Genomic DNA, 25,072 nt, shown 5'->3' with positions numbered 1-25,072 from the left:
CAAAGTGGTAGTGCATAACGATTTGAAGAACAATTTTTCAGAACGATCTCCTCGGATTGCCTGGTCACATTTTGGAGAACATCCTTTTGGAGTAGTTTAACGAAACTGTGCCTTGGCTTTAAAGCCAGAATCGATCCGGGGTGCAAGTGTTTGTACTATGAAACCACGATTGTTTTGTAGTTAGCGTGCCACGAATTACTGCGACTTGGGTGTGGGAAGATGATAATTTATGGTAGAAGAGTCACGCAGAAACTTCTGTAAAATTATACAGCAATTATTATTTACTACAGCAGGTTTCAGAGGGTTCGATTCGACATTAGTACATTCAGGTAGATTGATTACTCAGATTGAATACTCATTCGGCTTTGAATAACTCCCCTTGCACTTACATCGACCTACCCCACTAAAAGTACACGCAACCAAGAAAGAAGAAAGTAGGCAACCTGTCATTGGTCAGTCTTCGCAAACCTACCTCAACCCTACCTACCCAAACAAACCTTTCAAGCCCACCTGTCACCTCTTACCCCACTAGGGTGGCCCTTATTTATGCGCGTCGAATTTTTTTTGTATTTCTTTGCTCTCATCGCCTAGAACAGTGTCATTTTATAAGAGAACAGCCCCTGAAAAAGTTTATTGCAATTGGACAACAGAAAAGTGTGTCGACCAGGCCTTAATGTTTAGAATTCGTCAATGATTTGAATTATGAAGAATTTCTCAAAAATGGCAGGCCCTATCGAAATTTTGTTGAAATAATATTAAAAGAGCATTCAATTTTCTACAATTACTGTATATATAATTTTGTTGTGCTCCCAACCATTTTTTAGATAATAGCGTTTGAATATATGTAGAGAGGTCCGCATTTCGCGCGCCCCACCTGTACGGAGTGACGTATTGTCTATACGCGCGTAGTGCGGACCTGTCTATATTCACACGCTAATATACACTAAATTGTAGAAAATTGAATGCTCTTTTAATGTTATTTAAACAAAATTCCGATAGGGCTTACCATTTTTCAGAAATTCTTAAAATTCAAACCACTGATGAATTCTAAACTTTGAGACCTGGTCGACACACTTTTCTGTTGTCCGATTGCAATAATCTTTTTCAAGGACTATTTTTTTATGAAATGAAACCATATTAGGGGGTGAGAGCGAAGCAAATCGCAGGTTGAAAATAAGGGCCATCCTATTACCCCACACCGAGATCCCTGAAATTCCACCAAACCTTCAATTCACCCACGAAGCTCCGCGTAACTGTTCAGATCCCCATCGACCCTTTGCCCTAGATAACCAAAGACGTCCCAAGTCCCACGCCTCGCGACGAACTCCTCGGAACCACGCAGAAATAATGATGCCCCCGATGATCTAATCGCGGCGGCGATCGACACCGTCGCGTTACGCTTGTCGGAAGATTGCCGGCCTGCGGGCCGAGCTTCCTCGCCCTCGCCGGTCCCGTCGACACTTTGCGCGTCCGTGCGATGGCGAAAGGGGAAGGCCGAAACCGCACGCGCCGCAGAATGCCGCGATCGGAACGCGATCCCCTCGATTCAGACAGGCTTTTAGCTCGTAATCGGCGCGATGCAACTACGGATGCACGTGCATTGCGTGGCTGTAAAAAACGATGCTTAAAGAGTCGAGAAGAACGTTGATACGTACCCCACTGACAATCCCGGCCAGGAAGACTGCGGACGCGGCGAATCTGGAAGAAGAAATTAGAGCGGTCGTTTTATGACGCAGGGAACTTGCGACGGACTACGAGTATGCTTGGTAGATTTGAGGTTTATTTTGAAGATTTAATGGGGAGAGGGGGTGGAGTTAATCACAGGGAAAACACTGAGAGACTTGACAGCTTTGCTTCTGAATTATGGAATATTAAAAGTAAATATGAGAAAAGGATATTAAAAGTTTTATGTTGCAGGGGAATCGAGTACAGTACGAATAGCAGTTTTATGTGTACGATGGCTTATTAGATACCCATCCTGTTAATGAAAATGAAGCAGCTAAAGCTGAGGGACGTCAGGTTCTAAGCTTTAAGGAAGGTGAAATAATGAATACTCCAGGGTACCAATTCGGTACTAAAATCCTATCAGAAATCCTTTCAGAACTCTTCGCGTTCAATTTTCCAAACACTCGGCCGCGTACAAGAAACGCGAGAAATATTTTTGAAACGAGCAGCACCGAACGCGAAAAGCAAAGGAAATAGAATCAACCGACAGACGTATCTCCGAAGGATAATCGACTGTAAGCACACGCGTTCCTCGTCCTTGAAGTCCACTCACGGTGCCGTCGGAACGCGCGTAGGGGGTTGAAAGTGTCCCCTCCGTCTGTCATGGAAATACTTGCGGCGCGTGCACCGAGGGGGAACACGCGCAGAGAGGTCCGGCGAAAATAAAAGAGCGGCGAAACGGGAAGCACGACGAGAGGAGGAATGAAAGGATTCGGCGGGTTGACTGCAGAAAGGCGTATAGGGAGCCGCGCAACGAGAAGGAAACAACTGGTTTATTCAAGCGTACAGCAGCCTCGGTCAGGGGGCATCGAGGAAATGTGTCCCGTCGAAAGGACACTTCCGTGTGACTTTGGCAGAGAACACAGCGGCGCAGGCTACCGCGCTCACCTGGCGCACGTGTCTACGCAATATAGCGATCATTGACGTAACAACAGGTTGACGAACCAGCAACGCAACCAAGATAGGGCACGGCAGGATAGAGCAAGAGGGACAGGAGAGAGGCGCAAGGAGGATAGATAAAAAAACAAATGAACGCCGGAACGAAAGAGCAAAGGCGAGAGCAGAAGGAAAGTCGGTGTAGAAAAGCAAGATGAATCGCAGCAACTCACCGCAATCCCAACCGGGTCATTTCGACCTCCCTATTCCGCGGCGGGCCTAGGGAGTCGAGGAGCACAGGCTAACACGGAGCACCGCACAGACAGGCAGTCACAAAATATCGCGGGGAACCCGGCACCGAGTAGACGTGGTGTGTGAACCGTCCCATCCAGGGAGGGCTCTGAATGAACACTCTGGTGGAGGGAAGGAAGGTGGAGGCGGCGGTCGAGCCACGCCAGCTAGAATTCCTCCGCCGAAAGGATCGGGAGAGAGGCTTCTCTCCACGGTTTCCGCGAGAACCCGTGCTCTCTCACACTCTTCGTCCTGCCTCCCCTGCTTGCACTCTCCACTAGCGGCCAGAGAATCGAACTCTCCAGCCAGCCTCCGCCAACTGCGGGACCAGAAGATACCGCGGCGGCAGGGCGCGACAAGGAAGGACAGAGGGAGAAGCCCGAAAGCCCCGAGGAAGGGAGGAAGGGAAGGAAGCGGTGGCTGGAGAGGGAAGTTAAGAAGAGAAACGGCCAAAGAAGAGGAAGAAGAGGAAGGAAGAGAAGGAGGGAAGAGAGTGGAGGAGAGGACTGGTGACCAGGTCGAGGCGAGCTCGGTCGCGCGTCGCACGAGGACTGTTGCGCGGCCTCAGCCGATGTCGATCGCGCGCTCTAGGTCTCCTCCGCTCGCGCGAACCGACCGATCCAGCGAGCAGAGGCGAGAGGGGAGCATCTACCCGCCGCCGTGACGGGCTCTGGACGCGCAAGGATACAGCCTCGCGAAGAGGAGAAGAGAGAAGAGCGCCTCCTCCGCCGCCGACTTAGGCCTGTCTGCCTGCGTGGAGCGGCGAGCGATCGGGAGGACGGGCCAACCGGGCCGTCTGTCTGGCCCTTCGACACGCGCTGCGTCGAGAGGCTGGCCGACCAGCCGCCGCATCGTTTCCTGCGGCCACGGCACCCAACCGAATTAGACACCGAGTACCGAGACACCGTGTACCATTCCAACGGCTCCAGACCGATCGGCGTCCGCTATATTGAGGGCTGCCGCACGCAGCCCGAGGTAGAGCACAGGTAAACCAGGGAAAAGAGAGAAGGAACTGGGAACAGAAAGGAGAAGGAGGCGACAGGAGGAGGAGGAGAAGCGACCAGCACGATGCGGCCTAGGGCCGCGAGAACGTCAACCACCGCAGCCAGCGGGTTACGTCCGTTCCCGGTCGTCCTGCGAGTCACCTGCGTCCTTGCCCTACTGGTCGTCACGTGGATACCGGTCACCGACGCTGTGGTGAGTGACTCCTTGTAATATACCAACCGCGTACCGCTCGTTCGTAGATAAAGGGCCCTTGTACACCGCGCTGTCGGATCGCGGTTTTAATTGAAACAGTGGACTTGGCACGGTTAATCGTAACGAAAGAGTGCTCCATTTTCACGCCGGTTGCTCGGCCTGCCGTCGCCTGTGTGCTCTCGTGACTGGAAGGTAGTAACTGTCATAGATATTCAGAATGCGCTCCGATTCGACGTCCCTCCGCTGAAACATTATTCGTTTGGATCTACCGCTAACCGATATCTGCGGGAGTTCATTCCGAACTTCAATCGCGCGGATCATTTTTCGGTTGACTCGCAATATGGCCGACCCGCTACGCGATCGTGTACATCCGCTGTCCGACAGCCACTGATAGATGGTGAATATGCTCGTGGTGTTGAGCGATCGCGGCTTAAACTGTCGCGTTATTCAGCTGTTACGTAAGAAGTGGGAAAGCAATGCACGGGACGAGATAGGGGCAGGGAGGGAGAAAAGTATCCAGCGGAATTATCGCGAATTTTCGCTACGCGAAACGCGGCTGATTAATGTTGGCACGCGAGAAGTTCCCTGAACTAACTAGACGGCACTGTTTCCGGTTGATTGCCGAGGCTGCTGTTATCTCCGTCACTCTAAATACCAGATCCGCGGTCTTTCCTTCGCGAGGCACGAGACCTAGAAATCGATCGTTGGACGGCCGACGAACGTGGGTACGGTTTTATTAACGTAGGTGAGGAACAATTTACCGAAAGACGACGCAACGTCCCGCGCATCTCGAGCGATTCAAGTTGCTTTTAGGAGCGTAAGTGCGAGCGGCAGCCCGTGGCTCGTGCCCACTCCATATCGCGTGGGAACGCTGGCCACGCATTCGCCACTGATCCACGATCAATGATCCGCGATCTTATCGCGAGCAATTCCACGGCAGCAACTTGGAAACGTCTTGTTCGCAACCGGTCGAAACAGAATTTTGGGGACAATCGTGAATTTACTGCTCCTCCAACGGAAAAGTTTTATGGCAACTGTTTTTCAGTCTCTTTTTATCTTATTTATTTTTTATTGGAAGCAACGCGTCATCAGAGTAACTTCGATTTGGAGCACAAGCTTCAATTCTTGGTAGAAATTCTTCTGAATAAAATAATAATATACCTTTGTCGGGTTATAGTACTTTGGTATAGTATCCAATTCCTCTTTTTTCTATATACATTTTTGGGGATTCGAAATTTGGTGATTACGCAATAGTGGGTAACCTTGACAGCATTAAGGCATGTATAATTATTTGAGGTGTACTTCAATTAATTTAGGGGTATATTTTGATAAATATACAACGAAGTTCTTACTGAAATTTCACAATAACATATTTCAAAATATCTTCGAGAATTTAAATTGACTCGAATCTCTGGTTGCATATTATGGTGTCAAATAATTTCCAAAATTCTAGTTTTTCGAATTCCCACGTCGTGTTCAGTAAGCATAAAATAGCTTCGGAAGGAAATTGAAGTTTGAAGTACATTAAGTTACATTTACGAGCGAAAAGCTGAATATTCCTCCAAAAGACTAAATTGCTTGAAATACGATACTACGTTTTAGTGTTGACATAAAACATTTAAGTTCCGTTGAATGGCATTCAGCGAGCGCACTCAGTGCCGTACGCCACAGTGAATTCTCAACCGCCCTCGGAATATGGGTCGTATTATTTTTGCGTGCGCGGCTTCGAACTGTTCGCTGAGAAGTTACTTTATCAATCTGTATAATACTTCCGGAAATTTATTCTCGTAATCCGAGAGCAGCGTGCAAATTTCCTCGATTAAAATACACTAGGAGAATTCATTCCCCCATTCGCAATAAAAGACATTCTTCTGAATATATTGACTTTACACAGTATTCTTACACTGTGCTACAACATATTTCAAAATTCCAAATCCTTGCGTTCAAGTTTTTGTTGTAAAATTCCTTGTCTATATGAAATTCCTTTAGTTAACTGAATTTCGATTCCTTTGAAAGAAAATTAGTTTCGTATCATATCGGAAGACGAGATAACAGTTCTTTTCAATCATTGGGAATGAAGATCGGATTAGAAACGATCGGGTAAGTTTGTTATTAATTCGATAGATGCTCGTCAGAATGCTATGAAAACATAGAGATCGCGGTGCTTTGAAGAACAGAGAAAGATGTAGGTATTATACACACACTAACCGCAAAAACTAAACCCCCTCGCTACAATTCGATACCACGTGTGGCTCGTGCGTGATGTCACAAACCGTTGAGAGCCGAGGTTATGAATAATGTACACCAAAGTATTTTTACAATCACTCTGTAATCCACGCAACAATGTAACCACTTACGTAACCAATTCGCGTCTCGTCGCAGACGAATATTCGTAAATTGATGATCAAGTCTAATTTCCACATACCCGACTTCCTGAATGTATTGGAGCGATGCAAGTGTAGTTCCTCAGAAATAAGCACTGCCGTTTTCGGAAGTTGGACTTAAGGTTCTATGAAATTTATAGAAGATCAATAGAAATTAGAGCTGTAATTATTCCAATACTAATTTTATAAAAAAATTTAGATACTGATTTTATAAAAAAAAAAAATTTAACCTCTGGATTAGCTAGGCATGAGCTGGGACTCATTTCGTGACCCCAGAGTTTACCTTTCGAAAGTTTTTAGGCAACAGACAAACACACAAACACTTTCTGCTTTAAATATTAAGATTTGGCTATTCGAATACTTTCGAATAATTTCTTCGTATATTCGAATAATTAGAAGTATTCGAATATTCGTAGCGATCGAATTTCGGATTGCACCGAATAGGAATCTGGACATGAAATATTTTATCACACTTTATCGTGAAATGCTTTTTATATTGGCCATTACAGTTATTTGTTTTTCAAATGATAAATTTGGAACTTTATTAATCTTTGGTAAATTTATAAATTTTATAACGAATGGTGGAAATCCTATTTAAATATAGAGACGTAATGTATTTAAATGTTGAATCATAATGCTCATTAATAGCAATAGTAGTAATTTTATTATTTGCTTCCTTTTACGGGATTACATCGTATCATTCATACATTTTATTCTTATAAGCTATCTATCTTAGTTCATCCCCCTTCCGTTCTTATATACACATACGTCCATATACATCCCTATATCCATGTACACATCCGCATTCACCCTACTTGCAATTAGCTTAGTTCTTAACTTTCCTATTTATAATTATTTACAATGTTTTGGAAAACAAATAATTGTAAAGGTCAATATGAAAATAATTTCGCAATAAAGTACTAACAAAATATTTCATGTTCAGATTCCTATTCGGTACAATCTGAATTTCGATCACTCGGAATATTCGAATATTCGAATAATCAAATACTTCTAATTATTCGAATCTCAAATTCGATTTCTCTGGTATTCAAAATTTCGAATATTCGAACACTTACATTACTCGAATATTGATTGAAATTTTTGCAGTTCTCAAAAAATAGTTTGGCGTTGAAATATGTGTTTCTATACTTCAACGAGTCCCGAAACTGGCAATTTAGAAATAGATCATTCGGGTAACTTATTGCTAAAGAGAAGTAGAACACGTAAATCTCAATTGGGACCAAAAGCTTCCACTTTGCCTGTAGCAGGTATATACGTATTAGACAAACTTCCGCCAATGTTACAGGTTATATGTAGTTTTGCAAGGGCGCTCGGAGGTAATTGAACTCTTTATATTTAGGTATCACGTCAGTGCACAATCCCGTGCGTACCTACAGCACTTTGAACAGCACGTGCGTTAATGCAGTTATTAAAAGCTCAAGTACTTACTAGTGTTGCCAGAATGGGTGCTACTGTATAATGAAATCTCGAGTAAGAAATATGAAAGTTCTGACCAGGGCTGGCCACAGGGGGGTGTAGTGGGTTCAAAGCATCCGGGTCCCGGACTGTACAGGGGCTCCAGAAAAAGGAAAAATGAAGAAAAGAGAAAATAAAAAAAATAAAAACATGAAAACGAAATTTTTTTATTTCATTAAAATTAACTTAATTTTATAAATCGACTTGAATGTCACGCTCTAAACCCAGAATTGGCAATACTATGAACACAACTGTGGTGTGGTAACGATACCATAGTGGCGAGGTCAGTCAAAAAAGAAATTAGTATATAATTTCTGATATAATAATATAATACTTTAATATAATTAATGATATGGCAATAAAAAAGTCATATATTTATTTCTATTATTTTCTTTATTATTCTTATTATTATCCTTTTTTACCGTTGAGAAAGTATTTGGGGTCTCGAAATATTTTTTGCGTCCGGGCCCCTTTGTAGAGAAGGCCAGCCCTGGTTCTAACAAGTCATATGTGCATAACTTTATAATTTTGTAAGTGTAGATGTCTCTTTCGAACACTGTACTAAGCTGAATTATTGAGTTGCATAACTTTATTATTATTCGATGAATATGAAACTTTCATAACATGCCAATGTTTTTCTATGTTTTTGAATTTGAGGGAGCACACGTATTTGTCGTTACAGTGAATTCATTTAAAGAACAAGTTATTTCGCCTGACCTATTACAAAATTATGTTTTTATAATTCTTTAGTAGTGTATTACATTCCTTTCTTTGCAATGTAGATTTCCTTTTTTTTCGATAATTAAACAGTGGTGGGCAACCTTGATCGTATCGAAGCAAGAACATTCAGAATTTAATTCAATTTGAATACATACATTGCTAACGGTAGAACAAAATTGTTACTTCAACTACACAATAGCATCCTAAAGTACATTTTAAACAATCTAATGTTAAAGAAAAAAAACTCCCTAGGTAAAATTGTTGAATCATCTGCCCCCTTACTAAGCAGTCGGTAATACACAACCTCTAAATTAACTTCAAATTGATAATAATTTTCACTCGAAACAACTTACCTTTTACATGCACCATTCTCAGTAACTTAATTCATCTAAAGGACTTCAATAATCCTACGCGAGAGTTAAACTAACTCCCACAAATTTTTTTTAAAAAAAGCATATCATTTAAAGAGAGAATAATCGTAACTAAATTCGTACGCTGCTCGCGCGACGCGCCACCCTTGATATCAGTCGCATCTTGCTGTCTCGTTGAAGTCACCCGGTAAACAAGCGCGTAGGCGATTTCGACGCCTGAGCGGAGTGCGCATCCTTTGCGAGACAACATAAAAGGAAAATACTGTTGGTATGGGCTGGGTGGCAGTAGAGAGGGATGGGGGACGAACTAAACGGTATAACTAAAAGGATTTACGCACCTTTCCTGCTCCGTTTAGACCGCCGACAGTGGCCTGTTATGCTGGCAGTCATTCAGAATCCTGAGAAATCGGTGAAAAGGGAGTCAGGTCACCGTCCACTTTCCCAGTACTTTTGAAAAACTTCTGTATGGACGCGAGAATAAAAAAAAAATATAAATCTGGCCTGTCGTGTATTCTGTTCACATAGACGTCGATACTATTGTACGTACTTTCGTCGGAAACGTTCGGACAGTGACATTTTTCCACGGGAAGTAAAGTTCGCGTTGAATGGTGAGCTGTTTCGCTTTTTGTTATAATTTGTATTGTAGCTACATATTGTCGAGGGTGAGGAAATATATTGATACGTAGAAATGAAATCTTTATTAATATATAGACGTAGTTTATAATGCTTATTCATATTAAATGTTGAAAGTTATAATTCTGGATTTTATAAGTATTTGAATTGAAAATGGTATACTTGCAATAGCAGCGTAAGATGTCTTTTAAATGAAGTGTTATATTTTTACGTGCGATATTAAGTTTTACCAGCCATATTTGTTGACGCATGTAAGTATTGGGTTGGCAACTAAGTGATTGCGAATTTTAAGTAAGAAGGAAAATTCAAAAATCTTACTTGAAAATATAACTTTATTAAATTATAATATAATTAATTATAATTAAAACTTTATTATTATAAATTTGAGCTTCTCTGCAATCTCACGTGTTGTGCTATGACGATCTGAATCGATAGTGGCCTTGATATGGCTCTCATCAACTTTAACTGGACGGCCAGATCGTTGCGCATTTTCGAGCGAAAAATCACCAGAACGAAATTTGGCAAACCAATTTTGACACTGCCTCTCCTTCAAGGCTTCATTCCCATATACGGCACGTAACTTCTTGTATGCTTGCGATGCGTTCCTGCCTTTTCGGAAATAATACAATAAAATATGTCTGAAATGCGCGTTTTGTTCTTCCATTTTAAATTGGGATAAAAACGAAACTAAATAACTAATCGACACAATTTTCTTACTAATTAAAGGTGGAAGTTCAAACAACAAGAAAACAATATAAATTAGGTCCTTTGAACGTGTTGACAAAACAACAGAATGTGCTAACACCATCTATCGACAAAATCCGCAATCACTTAGTTGCCAACCCAATATAGTACGACTTCTTGAAAATGTCAAATGATATTGTCTCAGTGGTTTTAATGTAAGGCTACCTTACCTTGACTAATCGGAAAAACTTGCATCCGAGACACGTGAGACAGCTCTGGTTAAACATTCGTTCACGTGGGTCGTTACAAATTATGCGTGAACGATAGGTACTCCGTCATCGGTGCCTTATACGATACAGCAACAAGTAATTCATTGAAGCCGTTATAATAGTTCTATTATATCACGATTATACTTAAATTACACGGTTCGACAAAATTTGACTTTTTTCAGACTTGCCACGTTCAATAGCCGTTTCTTATAGGTTTCCGTGCCCTGAAAACGAATCCGCAAACCGTGTGACACCATCACCCTCAGCTTTGGAGAAATTCGATTTTGAAAAATACAGCAAATTTTCCACTTTGAACATCTTTTGTGTCGACACAGTAACAGTTAGTCGGTTGCTTATTCCGTTAAATTATTCAACTTTTGTTTGTAATTTCAAATATAATACTGCATATTTACAGCAACTGCTTGTGTTCTTTAAATATGAATATTGAAAAGTAAAGGTAATTATTCACAGTTACATGTAGTATATTAAAGCAATTATTATTAAATTTACTGGTCTTTAAATAGGAGTGAATACAGCAAAATTAGAGTTATTCATTGTTGTAGTAAAAATATTGAATGAAAGATGGACATTTCCTTTGGACCAGCAATATTACGAAATAATTCACAAACTGTTCCACGATATGTAGGTTGCTGTTGCTCGGTAGGAAGAGTCTGTTCCTGATAACGATAAACTTTTCCTGTTGTCGTCGCGTGGAGACAATCGCCATCCGAGGATGCACCAACCCATTTGGTCTTCCTCGTGGCATGAAACAAACCTATATTTAACATGATAAAAAATTTCGTTCCATTGCTTTCACTCGTATTTACCGAGCAGTGTCCTGATTTGCTGTAATCAAAGGCTGATAATAATTATCACATTGTTTTCAATTTAAAAATTGGGTATAGTCTCATTGAAGAATAAGATCATCTACTTAATGATTTTAATATTACTCACAAATAACTATTATTACAGATTATAATAATTTTCACTTATTTTCTAAAGAGACAATTTTAGACCTTCCCAGAGAAATCCAGCAATTCATTTCGAATCACAGCTCAGCCATTGTTCTACTGGGACCGATGAATCGTTATTGTTAATATTATACAGGTATCACATTTTGAACGCCCAGAAAATAATTTTTGAAATATAGCAATCCTATCAGACTTTCCATATTATGTTCATAATTATTTAAAACAATTGAAAACTTCACCTAAGACTTCTTCACAAAAAGAAGAAATCAAAGCATTTAAATCAATTTAACTAAACCGAAATTTCGAATAACCAGATGGAGGGCCCCAAAACCAGTTTTCCACTCTCTAAAAACCTTTATATATTCCCTTGTTCAACATACAAACCTGTCGGCTAGAACAAACGTACACTAGAATCACATAAATCGGAATTACTTTGCGTAGAAGTCGCTAAATCTTCGTGGAACAATGTATCACAGTTTCGCTAAGACCCAGTTACACAGTTTTGTCAGGTAGTTGTGTCTCCTGGAAATTCGTCGAATCACAAGTGTCGGTAAATCATCGACACGAGATTTTAACGACGAGCCACTGTTCGCTCTGCCCTTGCAAAAATCTGACACAAACGTAATCGACGGATCGGACGAGACAATCAGGATCGACGGGCGATTTCGATGTGTAAAACGTGTGTCAGCAACGGGATTCATATTTTACACGCGATCTGGACTGGGAACGACTGCGCGGAGCCCACGCTGGTGTTTCGATGTTGTAGGATATTTCACGCGATCCACCCCCGGCATTAACGTTTCCTGTGTTTCCCGAAATGCCCGTAGCCACGGTTTCCTGAATTATGCACTCACCTGAATTTCACATCGCTAAATACGTAAGCTTGTCCCACCCACGTGGGCAGCGTGGAAGTTGGACAAAAATAGGGAAGAAGTATCCTGTCCTACGATGCTTTGGTTACGGGCGACGCGATACTTTCACCGTCTACCGACCTGAAATACTACATTCGATGCAACACGACTGGAACTCGTTCCCTTCTCTTTTTTTTTAAAAAGAAAAATTCATGGTATACCTAGTTGCAAATTCTCCGCTGCCTTCTGTGACTGAACTATAGTTGGTTGTCACTATATAATTGTTTAAGGGGTAATGACACTGTAGAGCCCGGAAAGACAGCCTAATTTTGAGAATTTTTTATGCGAGTTTAGTGAATGGAATACAAAATCTGTTCGAAGGCCTTTATTGTACATACCTCGAAGTATGGTAAGAATTTTTTTTTTAATTTTTTAATACAAAATGGCGGCGCCACAGGTCAACAAAAGAAGCTTCTTCTGAAAAACAGTGTTTCGCGGCCGGAAAGATTTTTGCTTCAATTTTTTACCTAGACTCGAAAACGTTACATGTTAAGGCTATGTAACAGGCAAAATTTTGAATTAGTTGAAAATTTTTAGATGATGAAAATTTTAAACTGGATTTTGTTGCAAAATATTCAGTAGTGCGCAATATATCCAAAATTTTAGATGAATTGGTAACCAGAACTATTAAAATTGTATTTATATTAATATTTACGTAAGTATATAATTTAAAATTATCTGCTTGGAAGATCTGCTTAATAATCATTGATACGACAATTTTGCGGTACTGAATCTGCTGTTGGTGGGTTTCTTAAATTGAAATTAGCATAATTACAATGTCCTTCGCAACGCGAAAAGCTCTTTCGGTTAGCAGCTGAGAGCACGTTAATAACGCCACTCATAGTAAAACGCGTTACATGAATGACATCACGTTTCAGAACTGTTATATGCAAATATGCCATTGACCATCGTTAACCTCTTTATGTTTATGGCTCACGTATACGAAGCTTTTCTATTGGACAATGTACGCAAGGCGTTTTTCCATATTTCACATATTATTGAAGTGATGCACGTTCATTGTGCACCCACAATGATTAACCAGTGTATGTGCCTACAAAGTGATGACACAATTTACTGTACATATGTGCATACCTAGTGGTTCACGAAAATCGACATATGTACATCATCTTTCTAATTATTATGCAGAAACTGGGAGAGTTTAATAATAAAATAAAATGAATTGTTTTGGAGAGGAATGAGCTGCAAACGGCACTTTTTTAATATTGAATTAAATAATATTTAAAGATAGATATATTAATATATTAATATAGATAAAAGATATATTCCTTCCACTTTTAAAACTAGTGTCTATAGAGCAGTGGAACATATGGTTATGTCTTGATAGTTATGCGCATTTCTCGGGTTTCACAATCATTGTACTCTACATATTTCGTTTATTTTTCTTTTTTTTTCTGTGTAATGTCCGTCTCTACTAGGTATCGTTTACTACCAATTCTGTTAAGAAATGGGTCTTACCCGTATATGTTAAATAAATATAGGAAGAAATATTTTTTTTTAATTTTTTAGTTTTCAGGAGTTGATACTTTAAAGAATTAAAATCGTCGAATAGTCGAGAGTGGAAAATAATCGGTGACCATCGATTCAGTCCCGTGTGTACTACGTAATTTTGCACGTGATGTCATACAAATATTTATGCGGTCGCGGCACAATACGGTGTGTCTATTTACGGTTTGCTGGCTTGTAAATTTGAGAATAGCACGTAATGGAACGGTGTGACATGTAGCAGAATGTTGATCAGGACACGATGCAGGATCGATGGGACGTCATCGTTAACTCACGTGTGAATTATTTAGAAAGAAACAACGCCTGTCGATGACGTTACGATCTGACCTCATTCGTTGCGAATGCAACTCGTGCACACGATCATCGTTCAACAAAAAAAGCACATTCATAGTAAAATAGTACGACATTTACAGTTTCAATAAGTAAAAAAGCGATCTATGTCAAAATTTGTGTGGCTTAAAAAGTTGCAATTTATAACCTACGGAAACGTTATGCTTCCACAAATTACTCCATAAAAGGATAGGATTGTTACGAAGTGTTGTCGCATGTATAACAGTATTTTATTTATTAACTGACTTCAAAAAGAAAGAGGTTCTCAGTTCGATGTGTTTGTATGTATTATGTTTGTCCGCGAATTTCTCCGTAACTACTGGACCGATTTTCGTGAAACGTGTTGCATTTAATTTGGCTCGAATCAACTTAGGTCGTGGAGAAAGAATTGTCAAAATCGGTTCAGTAGTTTTTTAGTTACATCAAAAATAAGAAATCTGTTTCATTATTATTGGAATCTTCCATCTCTACCAAACGATTTTTTTTACGAGCAGCTCCTTTTGTAGGCCTGCACATATTATTTAAAATAAATGTAGTTATGCAACTTAAATAACTAAAAAGTAAAAAATAAAAATTTAAAAAAAATTAAAACCCACTTCAAAAAAATAAAAATGCACTGAAAAGTTAACATTAAATTTTTTCCTTATTTAATCTATGACTCTCAAATTTTTAATTAGGCGCCAGATTACACAGTGCAAATGATAAGACGTCAACATAAAAAAATAGAAAGTCGTAGATTAAATAAAGAAAAACCTTATTTTTTACTTTTCAGTGCATCTTTATTCTTTTGAAGTTTTTTTAAGGTTTTTCATTTTTGTTTTAAACTTGTATTATATCGCTTAAGAAGAAGGTAGCAATTGGATTTCATAAATGAATTGTTGTATCGGGAGGACAAGTTTGGTCAGAGGAAGATCTTGTTAAACCACGAAACATACCTCGACAACTTTCTTCTATTTTCACTTGTTTTGGGGGAAAATTATAATTCTATATTTTATAGTAGGGTAGATGTCCCAATTACTGCAAGTGTCCATATGACTGTCATTTTATTTATTTTACTTAACAAAACGTAACATATAAATAATAGTGTACAATAAGAAGAAGAACAGTCCAAATTTAATAATAAATTTTTTTGAACACTATTCTTTATACGTCACATTTTCATTAAGTAAAATACATAAAGTGGTAGTAATAGAGACACTGGCAATAATGGGGGCATCTACCCTATGCATAAACTTTACTGTTGTGCACTAATCACATGTGATTGTTCAATTCTTCCAACGAAAAATCGTGAAATACCCAGCTCAATGATGGATGCTCCAATTGCGTAACGAGTACTGCCTTGTGACACTTACACATTCTCGTTACTTAATTCTATATTAGGAGAAAACGTTATTGCTCGAACAAGTGTTATTTATAAACCCTTTATCTGACATAATTACAAACCACGATAGATGTCGTGTACGATACAAATCATATCCCACAAGCGCCGATTGCTTCTTGAAACGCCGCACGATATTAAATACATAGTTTCATAAAGGCTGGAGCGTGACATCATACTCTAAAATTGTTTATTAACAAATGCGTCATTTACCGTTACCTCGTATCTTTGGTTACTTAATTCGTGGTTACTCGAGGTCGTTTTTAAGTGATACCGCACGCGTCACAGCACAAATTGCAATCTTTTACTACTGCGCATGATTCGCACTTATAGATCGTGCTGAAATGTGTAGTTTAATAAAAAAAAAATAAATAGGTGTGTATCTGTAAAATTTGCAGCTTTTAATAAGAAACATTGCCAAAAATGATTCAAAGTATGGAGCAACATTACGATTTAATGAAACGTAATTTACGTTTCAAGCGAAAGTATTTATTTAAAAAACTCGTATGCAAAATTGATTGTTAAATGTGAAGGGTCAACGATTTTGCTGGAATATAATATGACATGTAGTGGAGTGATTTGCTATTGCGCAATGCTGTTTGAATAAGAGTTCAAACAATCGTAATTCTAGGATATTCTTTATCTCGGACAAACAAAATATATTTCTTCTATTGGAAGTACTGAAATAAATCGAGTGTAATACAATATAGTAACAAAGTTACGAGGAAAAAGCACAATGATTTACTATAAAATTATTCTGTGCTTGGATTTTTTTTTAAAAGTAATTATTTGTAATTTGAAACTATTTACTGTTATTCGAAAGGCTTATCATTCTTGCGTTCATAATATAATACGTGCAAAGCAATTATGTACTTTATCGCCTGAGAAGTTTCCAAGTGCCATTAGAAGCTCGGAACTTTGTAACTTCTACTCTTCCAAACTAAAGAATCCGTAATTTCGTTCGACACTCGTTCACGTTCCACAAGTGTTACCAAGCACCTGAAAAATAACTCTCTGCCATTTTTCTGGAAAAAGCTTGATGTGCCATCAGAGCCACGAAAGTCTCATTCAAGCCTGCAATTCCAAGATTGAACGAACTACCAGTGGCGGATTTAACGAGCAGTCGATGAGCAGTTGCTAAAAAGTTATGATTTTATGCAAACAGTATACTTTTTCTGTACTACTACACTTAGCCAGTTTTTAGTAAACTACCTCTTTAGTTTGCAGAAAAAATAAGCCCCTCAGAAAGTTTGCCACTTGGGCCTTTTATTAAAGGGGGTATTCTAGTGTAGATGGTAGAAAAATATATTTTCTTTTTTTTTTGCTTTATCTTGTAGTTTGTGGCGTGACAAATATTTCTGCAAAGCAACTTTTTGAAATTCTAAATATTAACAGAGATGTAGAGGTCCAAAGGTAGTGTCTCCCGTACTGCACTATTATCTGTAAAAACTTGAAACGCGTTTTTCTCGAAACAGGGTTTTTCAAGACGGGCGTTTGCATATCTCGAAAACTACTCGGCCGATCCAGTAACTCTTTTGCGTACACGTTCATAACATAATTGGCTATGGGTAGAAGCTCGGGCGCGTTTCTATCTTGTAAAAGATTAATATTACAGAAGGAAAACAGACAAATTTTTAGTGAAAATTGAAACAGTTTTACTAAAAATGCTGCCATTCTGCAAATTTTTATTTTTAGAAGACCTCCGTGGTTCCAACCCATAGCGACAAACATAATAAAGAAAATAAACCTTAGTTTTTCCATTTTGGATGACTAGAACCTTAGCAAATTTAATTTCAAACATTTTACTCTAAAGCCCCTTTCACACGAGACACTTTGAAGGCTCACAACTAGTATTTCAGACATATTCATTTGACACACATAACACTAGTTTAAAATAATGTATAAAAATATAAAACATAGAACAGTTCCCATATCAACGCCTGTCGGGAAAAGATTTTTTTAACAAGCTTGCGCCACCGATTATATTTACGTATATGTGCGATAAAAAAGTTCAAAAAAATTCTGAGTATTACTTCAAACATACCTTAATACGCGGGCAAAAACGCAAGGTAGTGTAAACTTATAGTTTTTGTTAAATAAATTCCCGAAGGTGGCGTTGAAAAAGGGGCAGTTACCCTAGTGTACCCCCTTAAATCTGCCATTGCAAACTACCAAAATGTACTTTCTCCTAAATACCTTATAATTTCTTAAAATGCATTCTCATTTATGAGATAGTGGTCCAAGAACAATAAACAAAGATGCAGATACTAATACCAGTTCAAAATAAGTCTCCCTACGTCAAATTAAATACAGAATAAAAACAGTATGGATTGCATCATTGTTCATAATAACGCTCCACCATCCGCGTCACATCTGACATTGCAAAGATTAATTGTAAGATAAGAGCAGCCATTTCGTTTCCAAGACGAAGCGTCTTGGCTTCAACCTAGCAAATTCAATCTCAAACATTTTACTCTAAAGCCCCTTTCACACGAGACACTTTGGTGGCTCACAACTAGTATTTCAGACATATTCATTTGACACACATAACACTAGTTTAAAATAATGTAGAAAAATATAAAACATAAAAATCACCATGAACGACAAACCACAACAGTGCCTCGCGTGGGCGAGGCATAATTGCTAAGACGTAGATACTTGGAGCGCTCCATTCCAACATTCCATACTGTTTTCTCCCCAAACCAAGCAGTAGTAGAAATTTCGTCCAGTTTAAGAGATTTCATCAGAATCCCCTAATCGCCCTAATCGTCATACTTGTAAAGTGGTCTATCAGGGCAACGACGTTAGATGGCCGGCCGCTGGAGCCGCCAGTGACATCACGCCGCCCAGTTATTTATTACGAACGTGAATGAAACAGTTCAGCGTGACAATCGGAGGTAGCGGAGAAGCTCTCAGAAGGAGAATAGGCGGTCTGTTTATGGCTGTGCCGATAACCCGCTGTATGCTCCTCTTCTATTCGCGCGCGCGGGCGATCGCCGACCCCTCCCCCGCCAACCCTTGCTCGTCCGGCTCTGACCATCCTCGGCCCCTGTTTCTGTGGAAACGGTCGAAAAAAAAAAGAACACCGAAATTAATGAACCGCGGGCAGAGTTTATCGCCACGAGTCGCTAGCATGTCGAGCCGCTCGTAAACTCGCGGTAGCTCAGCACCCGATACCAGACGGGGGACTCGTTTCATGGAAATCGACGATAATCGTAACGTCGACGCTAATAATAACGGCCACGCCACCGCTGGAATAATTTCGAGGGTTAGCAGCGGAATAGAAGAAGACAGCTTCCGCTCGGAACTGCCATTAACGCGATTCCATTCCCCCGTTGATGCGGGCTACAAATTTCGTAGCGGAACGTTTACTGTCGAACTGATATTATTAGAAAGTCGCCTTTAGGTTGATTGAGGGATGAGCTGTTCTAAATTTAGTCTCACCGATTCCCTTCAAAATTACAGCATTTGTCGATAACCTAGCAAAAACAAAGTATACCGAATTGTAAAAGCCTGTGGCAGATAGTTTTCGAAATATTTAATGTTAAAGGTTTGAAACTTGAAACAAACTCGACTGACGTGTCATCACTTAAACTGTAATATGTCGGTCATTTCTGAAGATAATGCCTCTGTGTTGGGCTCATTTTAAAGCTGAAGGACTGCTTTCTCAAACCTTATATAGGATATTTTGTTTATTGTTAATAAACTTAACAGTAATCGATGTCAAAGTTTCAAATCGCGATTTGACGTCGTTTCCACCCACGGCCCGACTTGAAAAAAAATACCATTCGATTCGTCGAGTCTTCAGCTAATAAATGCGTTTCTCAAAAAAGAGGAGAGATTTTGGGAACCGTTGGCAAAAAAATAAAACTTACAATAGTGCACACCGCTTGGAACTGCACGGATCAGTCCGCACGCACGCGTTTTCAAAACAATCGCCTAGCGCAGGAAAGTATTTATGTACGATGCTATGAAAGAAACTTTTCCTTCAGTTGTTTCGATATTCTCAAGAAAATTAATAGGAATGTCTTCGAAAATGAGATATCAAGGTATTCTAGAAATTATGTGAAGGGGTTGATTGGAATTATTTTCCAGCAGGGGGTGTTGCCATTTTGGGGATGAAAGACGGTGATTAATGATGAAATATTTCTTTGAACATCCAGGTATGGAAATTCTTTCGGAAGGCACATGTGTGACTCTACTTAGGGGTGATTAAAATCGAATATCAAAGTGGTTTTATAGCCATCGTGGAACAGAGTACTCCTCGCAAAGTTTATGGATTATCGAGTGGCTTCTCGAATGGTGGAGAGGCTGGAATTCTATAGATAGGAAAACGATGAGAGAAGTAGAAATTCAGTTACTCAATATTTCATAGAAATTGGTTTTAATCCGGGGGAAGCAATTCATCTCCAATACTTTGCCATTACTGTTGTAAATATATTCATCGTGCTTCAATTAAAATACGTATCTGATTAATATATTTCTGGAATATTTTCAATAAATCTGACAGTATAACAGTAATTCTTATTGAATGTATTCTACTAAATTCAGAATGCCAGAAGTGTGATTTTTACATTTCAATAATTGAATTTATCCAGCAAATCTTTTGCAGATATTACTCCATAAATTAATATCGTTTGATCTGGCGCTTCGATAGAAAACAATTCCCCGCATGATTGAATTTGGAAAATTAATTTTACTGAACACATGGCACGATAACAGGCGCAACAAGTAAAGTAGCACGACCAGTGAATAACGACGATAGTATTTCAATATAAAACCTTTCGTGTTATTCGTCACAATTAATCGATTTTCGTCGAATCATATTATCAAGTGTTTATCGTTTTCATTTGCTCACGCAGAGCGTTTACCAACTGCGACACTAACGCCAGGATGATCAGTCGTCTCACAAAACGAAGGCATTAATGCTTGGTATCACCAAGCAGACCGATTCGCAGAAGATATTTCAGAAATCTTTCAAATGTTACGCAACGATTCTTTATCATTCAAATATCCCGGCGCTGTTCATTCAGAGAAGCGAAGAAGAACTAATACGTTCATTCACTAAATTTGTGACGAAATTTTTCGCCGCTAGGAATCATACAAGACCTCCTACTCAGTGACCTAAATTATCTAGAAAGTGGATAGAATCGTACCTGATATCTGTGAAGATAAAAAATTCGAATTATTATACAAGATCAAAGCAATCGTTATTCCTTCCCCTTTTCGTTCCACTTTCAACTACGCACCTTTTCCTAAAGCAGTGATAAACACAACCCCCGCCACCACTTAAAAAAGAAAACCTCAAAGCACTCTTCCAACATTAAAAAATTAGAAAATTCGAAATGATATAAAATTAATCTTTTTACCTATAAAATTTAATCAAAACGCAAGACAACGCTCCAAAAGGAAAATACGTAACCGAACTCTGGAAATCAGTAAATTCCCTCATTGCTAGGCTAAAAATAGAAGGGAATGAGAGATACGAAGCAAACGCAGAAGGAAACTAATAATCAGCCGCACAGTGTTATCGTACACCAGATGCAAATAATAATCTTATCCGTGGGACGATTATTAATCACGTGCCAGTTCGGTGACAAGCCCCGGGGATCTATTCGGGGCACGGATAATAACGTCAGCGTTCTTAGCATTGTAAATTGCGCATCGGGCGGAGATTTCGCAGATTCCGACGAATTTATCAATTCGTAAATTACATCAGGCGCGGGTAACGGTGTCACGAGCATTACAACGGCACGCATGATCTATGTAGGACGTTTAAGGGTGGACGCAATCTATCTCTTACGAAACGTGGTAACCTCGATACACACTATCGGAGACGTTCTGGAGTTCAAGGGGTCTCGGTGTGTACCGTTCTCGTAGGATCGTGGAATGCTCTCGCCAGGGCCTTCGGTAGGTTGAGCATACGATTTTCGTATCACGTTCTCCCGTCGATACCACGAATTTTAAGGTATCGCTTCCCTTTTCTGAGGAGCCGCAGAACGGAGCGTCGGGGGCCACGTGAGACCCCCTGCCCCTAGACATATCGTGGATCGAAACACGTTTCCTGGCACGCAGAAATTGTACCACGAAACAGCCAATTAATCGGCCCTCGAAGGAGGGTTTTTGTTGGATCTCGTGATAAAAGGTTTCGTGGCTAGACGTTGCTCTGATTCAAATTGGGAAGCTTCAAAGTCAACGTCGAGCTGAAACGTGGCGTGCATTTGTGCAGGGAATATTATCAGTCTCGTTGGACTGGGCTCAAGAAGCAATCGACGTTATTTGACTTTGTAATTTCTGTGATGTTCGCTTTGCCTGGACTGCTGCTGTCTCATTCAGTGCAGAATTTTTTGGACGTAGTCTGATGAGGGGCGATTTTTTATTAATTAAGGGGCCCAGTGGGTAACAGACAAAGTTGAAGGAGAAATTGTTTTCAGAGGAGATGCGATAAGAAATTGCAATTATTTTAAACGGTACTTGAATTAGGGGGTAAATGACAACTATTGTCAAATTTTAGGTGAACAATCATTTTCATTAGAGATGCGATACGAAATTGCAATTATATTAAACGGTACTTGAATTAGAGGGTAAATGACCACTATTGTCAAATTTTAACTGAAAATTAATTTTACCAGGTTAATTGTCCCCAAGGAGTTGAGTGGCATGGGACCCTTTTCCACTACGCATTTCTTTTTTCCCAGTGCGAAGAAAATTTAATGTGATTCTGCTCGGTGAAACGTATATGTTATTATATATGGAGGTGGTTGGATCACGCTACATTGCAAGAATGAATTAATGGTAGAAAGAAACGAAAGTTTATGCATATGTAGCATGTGCCTATTTTCCACTGAGCCCTTGGTGCTCTATATACCGTCAAGGACCCAGTTCCTGATCAGAACCCAATTCCTGATCAGTTTAGGAAAATAAACCAAATAATAATACATTGTGAAAAATATAGTACATTTCAGAGGAAACTGGTAGAAAATCAAACTACATTAAAACATCTTATTTTTAAACGCATATTTTTTGTGCATTTGCATTGTTAATTAATTTCGTTTGATTGCACTGAAACTCTAAGTTAACGTATATAACGAGGTCGTTTCTTATGAGAGACAGACTGGCACAGTTTCTCTCTTCCCACCACTTCATATTTATTATAGAAAACATCCTCTCTGTTAAAGTTCAATTTCGCAAATTAAAGTTTCTATGTAGCCATAGAATAAAAAAAAAGTAAACTTGTGGATTTTTATTGATGTATTACAAATATAGTATTTTTACGGACTATATCTTTTTCTAACAGTAGTACGCTAGACAAAAATATAGTACCATACTGTATATTATAGTGCGTTTGGCGACCCTAGCTCTGTACAATCTGTACGCGTTGCGAATCTTGGGAATTTTCTGCATAATGAACTTACTTCAGTTCAAACATAATCCTGCTGTATTTTTGATTTCATTAAACACCTAGTTTGATACAATAAACGCAGCATATAGAAATACAGTAACATACTGCAACAGCAACTAATCATATCTATCGAGCAGTTTCATGTCTCTCAGATTCCCTTAACAATCTTTCATTTAATTCCTACAACCACAGCTCACGAAGTGCCCGCGTGAAACGTTACATAGCAAAAGTATTCGACAAATAGTTTACGAGATACTTATCAATAACATCGCGTTGCGTCTACTACTAAAGAAGTTCTAAATGAAAAATTCTATCCAATAACCAACTTTATCTATTCATTCATTAACCCGTTAACTAAAAAATACAAGTTAACTGGTCATTTGCAAACTGATCTGCGGTTGGGTGAAACGAATTGACTCATCGCGAGAGCCAAAAAATCTCGCTCGCAGAAATGAAAATAGTAAATAACGGATTAGGTCACGCGTCGATTTTCTAAGGACAGAATGAGTTAATTCTGGTCGTCCAGTGACCCAGTTAGCGGGGTAAACAAGAAACGCAACAGTTCTGTCCCAACAAATCCGTGAAAAGCGTAGAAGCAGTGCAGCTTGTCTCGTTGACAGCTATGACAAACAGCGCCATCGTTCTCGTGCAACTCGGTCGAACGAAAAATCACCGGCTACGCATATACGTCGCGGAGAACCAGCGAGCGATTAGGCTCGTGACAAAAGGGACTCGGGTATTCCCCGACGGTAGGCAACGGTGCACGGGTTCGATCCCCAAAAATAGGGCGCGCAACGGCCGCATATCCGTTTCTATTTCCGCGCGGGCAACGCGTTTATCCACAGGGCGAGACGCGCCCCCGACCCTCCCTGTATGCGAGTCAGATATTTTTTCCTCTCCTCTCACGTGTCGCCGATAAATTAAACCAGGAAGAAACGGCGCTCGCGTTACGCTGCACACGAAATTATTGGCTGGAGACGCGACAAAAATCCCTGCTCCGCTCAGCCGAATATCCTGGCCAGAGTTGCGACACGATCGCGCGAGCTTCGATATCCCGTAAAAATAGTCGTTCCTTTCGGTGCAACGAGGCTGCGCCAGCGGCCAAACACGGTGAAATACTGGAACTCTGAACGGGGATGCGGAATATCGGTCGGAATAAATAATTCCGGCTTGTAATTTCACGATCAGATTTTTCTGCTTCTCAAATTACGGGAACGAAATTGGGTATTCTGTGGTAGCGAGGAAGGGTTGCGGATAGTGTTCCTTCTCGAGAAATTTTATAATTGCTTATTTCTTATTTCTCGAGAAATACTATAATTTCTCGAGAAACTTAAGTCTAGGGAAAATATTATAAATCTCATTTATTTTCGTAAATTAATGTATTACTAGTTAATCGCGAACGTATAAACATATCTACAATTTATATTACATGTTATTAATAACATTAGAACCTATATGAATTCCAATAGAAAACCACAGTACAGAAGATTCGATATTATTAACTGCTGAAGGTGCTCTTAAATTGCTGTTTAAAAATTTAGAAAAATTGTATACAGGATTAAGTACCTAATAGAGTTTCTTGTGGCTATTAAAGAAGAAATATTGAAAAGAGGAGATAAGACTATTGTACCCCGCATAACATTTTTGCATGATCCAGAATTTCTTCCAAAAGGGTCAAAAGACGCATTTTTTCATTTAACAGCCAATATAGATATTTCTAAAACGTCAAAATATAACAATAAAAGATTTTGTTACAAAACAAAATAGATTCGCTGACGCTACATTAGACGCATTGTGCTATTTAAAAATAAATTTTAAAACCTAAAAGTAATGTTTCGCTTTGTACAAATTTTGTATTAAATAAATAAATTCACCAATTATATTTAATACCTATTTTTTCATTTACACAAGTTTTGTATAAATTAGACAG

At 39.4% G+C, this 25,072-nt stretch overlaps 2 protein-coding genes across 2 annotated transcripts in view; one reads left to right on the top strand and one right to left on the bottom strand.

Annotated features, from left to right (window-relative positions):
• Col4a1 (Collagen type IV alpha 1) overlaps nt 1-3,197 on the bottom strand; it is a 28,555-nt gene extending 25,358 nt beyond the window's left edge. The window contains exons 1-2 of the mRNA XM_076831261.1: nt 2,835-3,197; nt 1,656-1,698 (exon numbers count right to left, since the gene is read on the bottom strand). Coding sequence (XP_076687376.1) covers nt 1,656-1,698; nt 2,835-2,854 — 63 coding nt within the window. The 5' untranslated portion in view covers nt 2,855-3,197. The remainder of the gene's footprint in view (nt 1-1,655; nt 1,699-2,834) is intronic.
• A 289-nt stretch (nt 3,198-3,486) lies between these two features.
• LOC143379015 (uncharacterized) overlaps nt 3,487-25,072 on the top strand; it is a 90,737-nt gene continuing 69,151 nt past the window's right edge. Inside the window, 1 exon segment of the mRNA XM_076831262.1 lies at nt 3,487-4,089. Coding sequence (XP_076687377.1) covers nt 3,961-4,089 — 129 coding nt within the window. The 5' untranslated portion in view covers nt 3,487-3,960.

This window comes from Andrena cerasifolii, chromosome 2, assembly GCF_050908995.1.
Source record: "Andrena cerasifolii isolate SP2316 chromosome 2, iyAndCera1_principal, whole genome shotgun sequence".
Taxonomy (NCBI): domain Eukaryota; kingdom Metazoa; phylum Arthropoda; class Insecta; order Hymenoptera; family Andrenidae; genus Andrena; species Andrena cerasifolii.
This window is presented reverse-complemented; position numbering and strand designations above follow the sequence as displayed.